The 12,192-nt window shown below is 38.4% G+C and overlaps 1 protein-coding gene across 1 annotated transcript in view; it reads right to left on the minus strand.

The window, feature by feature from the left end:
* The window catches only part of NLRP14 (NLR family pyrin domain containing 14), a 53,430-nt gene that overhangs the window by 32,906 nt on the left and 8,332 nt on the right, over positions 1–12,192 (minus strand). Inside the window, exons 2-3 of the mRNA XM_025357929.1 lie at positions 3,230–3,539; positions 2,396–2,464 (exon numbers count right to left, since the gene is read on the minus strand). Coding sequence (XP_025213714.1) covers positions 2,396–2,464; positions 3,230–3,518 — 358 coding nt within the window. The 5' untranslated portion in view covers positions 3,519–3,539. The remainder of the gene's footprint in view (positions 1–2,395; positions 2,465–3,229; positions 3,540–12,192) is intronic.

The following is a 12,192-nucleotide window of genomic DNA, read 5'->3' on the forward strand; positions in this document are numbered from 1 at the left end:
AAACCTGTATTAGATACTGTAATATAAACCAGAATTGATGCAGAAAAATTAATTTGTGATGGGAAATAAAACTGGATATACTTTAGAGATATTTTTTTCTTCTTTGTACTTTTCCTTCTACAGAGAAAAAAGATGACAGAGGTGGAGAACAGAAGTGTCATCCAGATAAAAAAAGAGCAGAGGCAACCATTAGCAATAATAGGGAAGACCCCAAGACAGATTTGAATCTACAGATCAAAATAATTTTCTTTGTACAAGTAAAAAGTTAATAGAAATAAACATTGAATCATGGCTCAAATAATATTTTGAAAAAAAGAAAAACATCCTAAGTGAAATAGAATGAAAATATAATTAATCTTTACCTGTTTCAGTCTGATCTCTCTTTCAGATCTCTATTAAAAATATAGGATCTCAGGGAAGACCTCTCTGAACCTCATCGCTAGAGTATTTCCCCTTTTTATATATTCTCAAAACAGTATATTTTTCATTCACAGTACATGTCACTAGCTATAATTACTTTATTGTTTAAATAAATGATGCACTTGGCTGGCGGCTTCATCACTGCATGTTCAGTGTCTAACACATCTCCTTGCACATAAGAAGTGTCAAATACATTTGTGCAATAAAAAAACGAGAGAATACAATCATATAATTGAGTACTTTACAACTTTTGAATAAGGTATAATTATAGGTACTAATATCCCCCCAAATAATAACAAGAAAAGATATGAAGTTTCTAGGAATTATGTAAAATATGATCCTCTCCTGGAAATAAAATGAACAAACTTTATGTATCTGAAAACCTATACCATATACACCAATACAGTAATACTGGTTATTTCTGAATAGTAGGATTGGGGATGGGGAGTGGGACAGAGTGAGAAACTCACTTTATGTACTTTTACAGTATTTGAATCTTTTTTTAAAAAAATAGCTCATTTTGCTTATGTGAAGTTTAAAAACAAAGATAAAACATAAACAAATGATAACTAAGAAATTCCAAAAAGCAAAACTAATGATTGGCCAGGCAGAGAGAAGAAAAACACTCTTTACCCAGAACTAAAACCTACCATGAAACTATAGTAATTCAAACAGCATAATGTTGGTACACTCACAGAGAAAATAATCAGTAAATCATTGCTGTAACTCTTATTTTCTATTTTGTACTTACAGTATTTTCCAAAGTTCCTATAATGAATAGTTTACTTTTATCACAATTTCCAAATAATAATTTGAAGGCATTTATTAGCTATCTGTGTGCAATTATCTGCATATAAGAGGGAAATAACCATTAGGTTTGAAATAATAAAACAAAAATTATTAGCCCATGAGTTTTTTTCTCATACCACAAAGATAAACTTCTTTATATTGAATCAGAAATGAAAGTCACAGTGGGAAGTTATATTGAAGGTCATTTAATATAACAAGCAATTTTTATATTTTAGTGCTTGGGATGAAGTTTTCAATTATTTCTTGAATGAAATAATGTGGCTTGTTAGAATGTGGCTGGGTTAAGAATAAAGGTTTCTCACTTGATCTAATTTTCTTTCTACTGTAATTCCACTTATATAAATTGGAATTAAATTATGTAGAATTCAAAACAAAGTAGGGAAATGGTGTTAATAAGCCAGTGGTCTGAAATTCCCAACCTTTTGGGCACCAGGGGCCAGTTTCGTGGAAGACAATTTTTCCATGGATGTAGGGGGCAGGGGTGAATCAGGATGATTCAATTGCATTACATTTATCATTAGATTCTCATAAGGAGCATATAACCTAAATCCCTTGAATGCACAATTCACAATAGGCTTTGTGCTCCTATAAGACTCTAATGCAGCTGCTGATTTGATAGGAGGCGGAGCTCAGGTGGTAAGGCTCGCTTGGCCTACCACTCACCTCCTGCTATGTGACCTGGTTCCTGAGGGGCTGCTGATCAGTAGGGGTCTGTGGCCTAGAAGTTGGGGACCCCTGTGTTAACTATGACTGAGAAGACTCAGTTCTAGACATGAGTTTTTATATGAACCAGTTGGTCACCACTCCTAGAATTTAATTACGGTACCATCTTTAAAGAAAGTAGGTGTGATAAATGAAAAGTTTCCTGCCAACTCAGTGACTTTTAGAACATAAAATATAAACATTAATATACCTTTGTGCATCAGCCCTTCTTTTAGCAGGCATTCTAAACACTGTTCTCTTGAGGACCTGAATTAACAAGGCCCTGATTCTGACTTTGGCCAGAGAGTGCTTTGCTAATTCTTTTTGGGTGACATTCAGGGAACAGGTGGGATATTAGAAGAAGTTAACAAGATTTGAACAAAAGTCCTCTGGGAGATAAATCCCCATCCTGTATCAAAACTTTGAATGCCTCCCAAATCTGATGAAAGGCCTAACTACTCACCCAGCACTGCCTCCTGGTCTTGTGTCACTCCAACTTTGGCATCATCTGGTCCTATACTCTGGGCTGACCCTGCAACAGGTTCCAATAGGATCATGATATTTAATGAAAACAAAGTGAGCTTTCACGATGCCTAGAACAGAGGCCAGCATTCTCATCAGTGGTCCAATTCTATGACTATCTGGGTTTAAGAAAACTAAAGCTGCCAGAGCCTCAGACTCCATAAGCTTAGTTGAGAGAAGAAACAATGTGATACAGACAACACTGAAGTAGGAGACCTCTTGCCATGGCCCCCACCCTGTAGCTCCAGGGCAAATAGTGTAGTGTAAGCCTCAGTTTCCTGAGAGAGAGATATATATATCTAAAGCCTTGTATATGAGTAAGGAATTCTAGATGTCTACATTTCCTACCTGAGAATGACTATAAATACTGGCTTGGATTACGTCCAATAATAATTTTCAGCCCATTCCTCATATTTCAGCAAATACATTAAATCATATTTGATTTCTCAAAATGTTGCCTAACTTATAACTTGTAGTTTAGGTGAAGGCACTTTATGGGACAATTCCTATCACTCAATTCCTTTGATCATTTCAACTGGTATAAGATGGATGAATTGCCCCCGATTAAGGAGCTACACTGAGTAACAGTACTCAAAACCCATCTGCCTTTCCTTCCTCAGATAATCCAACAAGCTCCCCATGCACAAGACCACCATGGAGCTTATGTCCCCCAACATGGTTTAATCCCTAAATCCCTCTTACAGAAACATTCCATTGGACTCCAGGAAACACTTCCTTCTTGCCTAGCCCCAGATCTGCCCCTAGCATCACTCACAGTTGATCTCTTCTTTTGCTCTCTGACACAGATCCTTCAGGTTCATCTTGCCAAAGATTTTGAGAGTCACACTCCAGGCTTTCTCTCCTGGATAATACTTCTTCATCAAATTGGCCAGGTCGTCCCGCCTGGCCTTCTTCACTTCATTCCAGGGTATCAGGCCATGCTCAGGTTCCATGGTCTCCTTTAGGAATAACTTGAATGTATTTAATTCCTCTTTGTTTAGCTCCTCCAAATACAATAGCAGCCCAAAATCAGGAAAGAAGGAAGATGATGATGAATCTGCCATCTTGTCCAAATATTCAGGCCTCTGTGGGGGAAAAAAATAACCAAAAGCACATGGAATAAATGGGACACATGAAAAAGATTTGAAAATGAAATACTTACATAGATTAATTTAACAAACATGTGCAGAAGCCCACTGTATTAGGCTTGGTACTGACCTAGTGTCCTCGGTAATACATCTTCTTTCACAAACCATTCCTCTAATATAGACCACTATACTGTATATTTATTCCATCTTCTTAGGATTTATTCCCAGTCCTACCACTTATGAGCGATATAAATAAAGGTAATTCCTCTCTTTGAACCTCAATTTACTCTTCTATTAAGTGGAGATAACAGAGCCAACCTCTAATTTTCATGTGCATCAAATAAGGTAGGGTTCATATATCACTTGGCACAGAACTGGCTCCTCCTAAGTATTGCTAACTGCCCGTCCTCATCCCTTCTATCCCCACCAACATCTAATATACATCTCAGTCCATAAAACATTGTTATTGCACCCCTGCCAACACATTATTATTCATCAAACACATGCAATAGAATATGCTACCATCTACCTCTTCTTGTCATGTCATCTCTGGTCATAAACTCATACATAATTATTAATAGTCTTCCCTAGCACACAAGCTCCTTTAGTATACTTTCCCCAACACCACAGCTGTTCTGGGTGAGTTCAGTGTTAAAGCTCATCCAAGACATCCTCATCTCATGTCTTTGACATCAACTCCCATGACCTTACTGCTCTCCAGCAATTTACTCTGATGCTCTCACCCTAGGCTTTATCAATGACTACTCAGACTTTTAAATTGCAAACTCCTATAACCCATTTTCTATTAATATCTTCTGGTTAATTGAGTGGTTTCATGCCCTTACTCGGTGACAGTTCTTCAAACACCATCAAATCCTTTTGAGCCCTGTATTTTCCCCTCATCAGCTTATTCAATTTCTTAGTCAACATGGGTGCTCCAGTTAATCACTTAATCCATATTCTCCAAAGCACCATCAAGTTTTCTTAATCTTTTTTGGTGATTTGCCTGAAGAGATAGAGCTAGTAAGTGGTGCAGCTGGAACTCAACTTAGATCTTTCACTAAAATTCCTGCCCTTTCCAGTCTTTCATAGTGTCTCCCCCAATTCTTGCTAATATGATTGGAAAAGAAAGATGGATGGGGGAAATAAAAGTAGATAGAAGGGAGAGTTTTCCTTTTCAACAGAAGGTGAATTATCTCCAAACTTATATAGTAAATCTGGATTTTATCCTACAGTAATTGGTGAGCTATCAGCTGTTTTAAAGTTGTTTAACTACATGGTACAAACATTCTAGATTACAGATAAATCTGACAAAACAAGTCCTATAGTAATTTTTTAAAAAGCGAAAAGGAAAAGATTTGAGGAAACTTCAAAAAGGAACTCTGAAATTTCTCCAGGACATACAGAATATGGTAGGTGAGGGAAAGCAAGGCACAGAACACATCTTCTACTTCCTATCTAGAAATCTACAGATATCACTGCATGTGGGTTCATTTTTATCTTTGTCTTTCCTGTAACAAATGAGGGGAGCTCTCTTCCCTTTTCTATAGCTTATTTCTCTACCTCTTATCTAAATCTCATAAGCAATTGTTCCCAAAGGGATTTAATCCATTAGAAATCTATCTTCTTGATCTTCAACTTCTCCCTGTCCACTAAGTCCTACTCATTAGCACTTAAATGTGCCCAAATTTAACTTAGTCTTTTACAAACTTTCCCTTTACTCCAAATCCCTTTTATCTTCATAGTCAAACTCCTTCAGTCTTCTATACTCTATCACCTATTATACCTCCTCAATCCACTGCGATAGAACTTTTGCCACCACAATTCCACTGAAATAACTCATACCAATAACTTCCCTGTTACAAAATTCAAGGGGCATTTTGGGATTCAATTTTCCCATCTGTAAGCAGGAGTAGCAAGAGTACCTACCTCTGCAAGGATTGAAAAATCTAATGCATGCACCTAACTTCAACAAGGTGCCATACGTTAATAATACTATTTTAACAAAGCCTTACATCTTGATATTTACTTGCCTCTTTGCTGTCGTAATCCCACACTTTTTTCATTTTCCTCCTCCTTTCTGGGTGTCCCTTTGAGCCGAGATCTATACGAGTCTGAATCCTATTAGCTTTCTACTATATGATATCTACAATTATAATAGAGTACAATATACTGTAGTCTCCTTCCCAAAGGTTTTATGCTGTTCTTGAAGAAATTTGTTTTGTTTTGTCTTTTTACCTTTTTAGAAAAAGGAACACATGCTTGGCGCTGTTTCTCTTATAGGAAGGCATTCATTCATTCAAAAATGTCCTGAACTAAAATGGGAACCCATGGTCTACAAGGATTTCAATTTGCAAATTGATGTAAATTTTTGCCTATAACAAAACATATTTGTTCAAAATAATTAGCTCATATTAATGACTACATTTGTGAGGACCTAGTGTGTATAGGTTCTTTATAAAAATTTTCTCTAGACTTTAAAACAGACCTGAAAGTTTGATTTTATCCACATTTACAGAAACGGAGTCTCAGAAATTAAGAAATTTGCCCAGGTCATAGAGTTGACAAATGGCCTATCATACTACAAAGCTTACTCTCTTTCTACTACATAGCATTGCCTTTTAATTTCACTTCAGTTTCCTAGGCACTGGAAATTCAGAGTTATACAAAATCTGTGTGGCCATGCTCTGTGATAGCAGACCCTGTGCTGAACACGACTGGAAGAGGAAGACCTCTAAATACAGCATGACTATCATTTGGGCCAGAGTAGTTCTAGGAGAACACAAAGGGACAAGGGATTCTTACCTAGAGAGGGTAGAAATATGGAGGCCTCAGGGAAGTAAGATTTGACCTAGGAAGTCGGGTGTTTCCACCCTTTTCATACAGTCTGGATTGATTTCCTTTCTCGGTCGCTCTAACTAAATCTCCTATAGCAACCTCAGTAATACTGAAATTTTAGGCTGGATACTTCCTTGGGGGACACTATATGTGCATTATATGATGTTGAGCAGTATTCATGGCTTCTACCTATTCGATGCCAATTAGAACCCTGGATCTTCTACAGTTGTGACAAACAAGAAATGTCTCTATATATTGACAAATGACCCCAGGGCAGCAAACTGCCCCCCAGTTGAAAAAAATTCAAGAGTCTAACCACTACTGCTAAGTGTACAACTTCTTTTTTTTTTGGAGATGGAGTCTCGCTTTGTCACCCAGGCTGGAGTGTAGTGGTGGATCTCTGCTCACTACAACCTCTGCCTTCCCTCCTGGGTTCAAGCAATTCTCATGCCTCAGCCTCCCAAATAACTTGGACTTCAGGTGCCTGCCACCATGCCTGGCTAATTTTATTTATTTATTTATTTATTTTTGGGTTTTTAGTAGAGACAGGGTTTCACCATGTTGGCCACACTGGTCTCCAACTCCTGACCTTAAGTGATCTGCCCACCTAGGCCTCCCAAAGTGCTGGTATTACAGTGACAGGCATGAGCCATGGTGCCTGGCCTAAATGTAAAAATGATTTAATTCTATCATAATAATTAAATCAAAGAAAAAGAGTAGACAGCCAAGAAAATACATTCTCATTGGATTTCAATATATTATAGAAGAGATACCATAATTGGGAGGAAAGAATTCAGTGTCATTCGTTAGGACAACTTGTAAACCATTTTGACAATTAATTAGTATCCTCTTAAATCATCCCAGGTATAATTATATCTGGAAAGTATCATTAATACTTCAAACCAGGGAGGAGAAAACAGCAAAGAACATTCATCACGACTTAGGAAAGATGGGACTTACCAGTTTGGACACAATAAGGGAACTGACCAAGAACCACAATGAATATTTGAAGACATATTGTTAACGATGCTGAAATTAAAACCTCTTGTCCTTAAAATTCAAACATAAATGGCCAACCAAAAACAGAAAAATGTTTACAGGGAATATGGCAAATAAGCAGTTGAAGTGTAAATTAATAAAACCATTTTAAAACTGTTTGTATTAAGTACTAAAATTGGAGATGTCCACCCAGGTCCAAATTTTGGTTTCTAACCTGTACCATTTGCCAATAAAAGGAATCAGGGATCCTCTGAGAAACTGCTGATTCTAGGGCTAGGATAGGGAATAGATACGATGAGCTTATAGCATCTCATAGTGCCAGAAATAAGGAAAGGAAAATAATGGGGTATGCAAAGAGACTGAAGATACAACTGGAAAGAGTTCCCAATGGCCAAAATAAACAACAGTATTGGATTATAGCCCAAAGTACAAAGCAAGTATCCATGAGTCCATATAGATATAGATAAATGTCCCAATATATGAGAGAAAAGAGACAAATCTCTCTTAGAGAAGATTTCCAAATACTTTATGTAGGATATTCTCCCCTCCAGGAAATGGCTCTTAACCCAACTGCACCCCACCTTCCAGAGCACTGAGTGTGCTTATTGATTTCCTCCCAAAGAGAGGAGTATGGGAGTAGGTGGGGAGAGTGGAGAAACTTTTTAGTGAGAAGCCTGACAAACACTCTCCCAAGATCAAGACTACTATTATCAGCCATAAGTCACTGTGATAGCATGTACTATTGACACTGTGAATGGCATGTTACCACTCTGATATTCCTTCCCCAAACCCAGCATCCTAGTCTAGCCATAAGAGAAAATTAAAGTGAGGGACAAGCTACAAATTACCAGACTAGTACTTCTCAGAACTGTCAAGGTCATCAGAAAACAAGGAAAGACTGAGAAACTTTCACAGACCAGAGGAATCTACAGAGACAAAATGACTAAATGTAATATTCAGGAATAGAAAAAGAACAATATGGAAAAATTAGTGAAATTCAAATTAAGTGCAACTTAATTGCCTTATTGTCTTCATTGTGACAAATATACCATTGTAATGCACGATATTAAAAATTGGGGAAATTGGGTGACAGGTATACAAGAAATTTCTGTAATTCTAATAAATACTATTCTAAATGGTTATTCCTTAAAACTGGAAATATACATACACTATGAAATAGCAATTAAAGTTCTTAGAAAACATCCAATAGAAATATGTGTGTAGGTATAGCAGGAGATATGCAATAACTACAGCAGCACTGCTTGTAATTCCTAAGCACTTGAAAAGATCCAAGAGTTCATCTATAGTAGAACCAATCAATACACTGTGGTAAATTCATACAACAAAATCCTAAACAGCAAAGAAAATATATTATTGCAGCTATATGCCACTAGAATAAATCTCGTAATTAGTGAAAGAAGCCAAATCAAACAAGATTATGAAGTAGCTATCATAAAAGTCGGTTTCCTAATACCCCTGTGGAGATGAGGTGGAGGGGGATGAAGGGGGCCTTAGGTCCTGGTAATTAATGTCCTATTCCTTGACCTGCAGATGGTTTACATGAGTAATCACTTGGTCATCATTTACTAAGGTGCTTGTTTATACTTAGTGCAGTCTTTTATGAATTACAGTTCACATTAAAATATTGTTTTAAAAAGGTTCATATCCCTAAAATGACATGATACAAATAGATCAGAATAGCAATAAGGCAAATTTATTGTGAATAGCCTATTCATAGAAGGGGGAAAAAAGCAAAAAGCAAATGGCTAACAAGTATTTCAGAAAATTTTCAAACTTAAGCATTTAGCACAACTAATGCAAACCAGGAAACAGCCCTTCTCAAAGTTCAAAATTACAAAAATAAGCTTTAAAAAACAGTACCATATAAAAGTAAGGAGTTAATATGTTATTGCTACACTCTTGAAAAACTGCATGTCTGCATGTCTGCATGTCTACTGAGAATTTTACAAACATGCATGAGTTTTCAAGCAGTATCTTCTTTGGTAAATTATCCACTGGGAAAAAAAAATCCTAAATACAGAAAAGAAAGTTTTGTGCATAAGAGTGTTTGTTTAGAATAGTAAATAATTGACAATAAGGATTCAATTATAATAAATGTATAAAAATATAGCACACACTTGATTTTTTAGTCATTAAAATGTCCTCATCATACAGCAAAACAGATGGCAGTTATATGAAGATTACAACTAAGCAATCAAAACCTCTACATAAAAAAGTACTTAAAATAATTGTCACAAATTGTCCTAACTCAAAACACAACAGAGTTTAGGACAATTTGTGACAATTATCTTTCATCAGAATACATTCCTTAAATAAGTGGAGAAATAAAAAGGTAAAAAGGCAATATCCATTTGTCAAATTCCAAAGAGTTAAAGAAATGAATGCCTGGCATCTGTACTTGAATTTGGCGTGTTGACAATAATTGCTAACTTGCATAGAAAGAGCAATTTTGGGTCACTGCTGGAGTGGAGGGAGTGGGGGTGTTAAAGCACTAAAGCACTGTAGGCTAGAGGATGACCAACGCAGGGAGCAAGCATGTGCTACCTTACTAATATTTCTTGAACTTTGCTAGGGAGAGGTGGAGAGACAGATACTGATAACCTGATGCACCTGCAGAGCAGTTTTTAGGTGGTTTGTTTCGTTTTCAGTAGGGAGAGGGGCTAGGAGGAGACCCAGAGTGAATGAAAGACGGCAGAACACAGGTGGCGGGAATAGCTTCAGACTGAAGGACGAACACCTGCTCCTGGGTAGAGAGGCGAGGGGCTTGCCTGCATTCGTCAAGCCTGGTGAAAGTGGGACTATTCATATCGTTTCAATCCAGGAGATTCTAGAAGTGGGCACCGCAGGCAGTGCCTGCCAAATTCCAGTACAGTTGGCAGGCATTCGTTTCTTTATCTCTTTGGAATTTGACAAATGGATACAGGCCACACTAGGTCTCCAGCCGAAGGCTACTTGCAGGTGACCGTGGACTCGCACCCTCAAGGTTGCTTTTCCACTCTGGTCGTGTCCGGCGCCATGCCCAAAAGTGTCGCACCCTGGGATGTCCTGGCAACTCATCCTCTTGGGCCCTGAGTCCACATTCCTTTCATTTTCCACGCAGAATGTGGGCGCTGGATGGACTCACAGAGAACCCAACTTCCCATTTTAAAGTGGACAAAGTACGCATCCAGAGAAGAGGAGAGTCATTCCATACCTCGGTCTCACCAGGCGTCGGTGTCAAAGGGTAAAAGCGCCGAAAGCCAGGCCTCAGAGGGACAGGAAAGTATCAACAGGCACTTGTTCCACGACAAAGGGGAACGCACTCTGGCCCTTAATGCCTCATCTCCCTCCTCCCCTGCGAGAGGAGCAAACCCTTTAAGAGGGCTGCGGGCCAGCCTGGGTGGTTGGACCCCACCGCCTGACCTAGCGAATCTCTCTTCCCATTGGCTGGAGGGGCCAAGGGCGCGCTGCTCTCACTCTCCACCTCTATGCTCTTCCCCGCATTTACCGCAGAAGATTCAGTGTTCAATATAGAATCCTCTGCGCTCAGCAAACCTGTGGACGCACGTCCTTCCTCCTCGCCTTACCGATGTGGGGAAGAGGAAGTCGGGGAATTGAACCCTAGCTTTGAAGGACCTTTCCCAGACTGGCTGACTCCCAATAAGCAGTGTCCCTTTATTCGTCCATCTAATATCCGTACAATTATTGAGCATCTTATTTGTGCCTGTCAGTTTTCTGGGCCCTGTCTAGCAGTGAATAAAATATCCAAAGTCTTGCTCATCTAGCCCTTACCTCCATGGAGCTTACATTCTGTTGAAGGGGCGCAGATAATGAATTGTAGTATACCAGGTGGTGATCATTGCTGTGGGGAAAATCAGAATAGGGCAAGGAATACAGCGCTGGGGGTGAGAAGTGGGAGATGGGTCCTATTTCTCTTTGAATAGGAAGAGAAGACACTACTAAGGTGATATTTGCAGAACGTGAAAGTGTGAGCAATGCAGATATCTGGGAGATGGAGCATTCCAGGAGGAAGAAATAGCAAGCACAGAGACCCTCAGTTAAGAGCCTACTCGACATATTTAAGGAACATCTGAGTCAAATTGACCACAGTAGTCACCAAGGCTCTGTGTTTTATGGATGGTGCAATTTCATTCAAATCCCACATGACTAGAACTGTTCTAAGATGAATTCATGGCCTTGGCCCCTGAAGATGGTCTTAGAAGCTAATAGATCTAGGAGCTTCAGGATTGAGAATTGCCTCTCAGATGAGAAACCTCTGGATCGCATGGGTAAATGGATGCTCTGTTCGGATGGCTTCCTTTTTCTAAGGATTACCCATTTGGAACAAGTTTTCATATTCATATAGCAGCAAGATTTGGGTGATTTATCCTTATTTAAGGTAGCATTTTTCCAGCTGGACTCTTCATGGAGAACTTCAAGCTTTATTGACAAAGGAGGAGCCAGTATTCGTTGGCATTAAGAAAATATGCACTCTAGGCAACTGATACTAAGGACTCAGGCATGCTAGTTAGCAAGACAGGTCCAACAACCTCAATAACAGCCAGAAATCAGAGGTTTAGATTATAAATATTCATACAAAAACTACCTCAAAAGGATAGCCAAGTGTAGGGTGAGAGAAAAGGCAAACTCTTTTTAGTTTGGTTCCAACATACTATGTTAAATTGCTATAATGTGCTAATGTGCTGAATATTACATTCACGAATATGTACATCTGAAGAGAAACTATAAATTCTAGAAGGTTTGGTTTTGAAATTGTTTCTAACATGCACAGAAAACCATGAAATAGAACATT

The sequence above is a fragment of the Theropithecus gelada genome, chromosome 14, assembly GCF_003255815.1.
Source record: "Theropithecus gelada isolate Dixy chromosome 14, Tgel_1.0, whole genome shotgun sequence".
Classification (NCBI taxonomy): domain Eukaryota; kingdom Metazoa; phylum Chordata; class Mammalia; order Primates; family Cercopithecidae; genus Theropithecus; species Theropithecus gelada.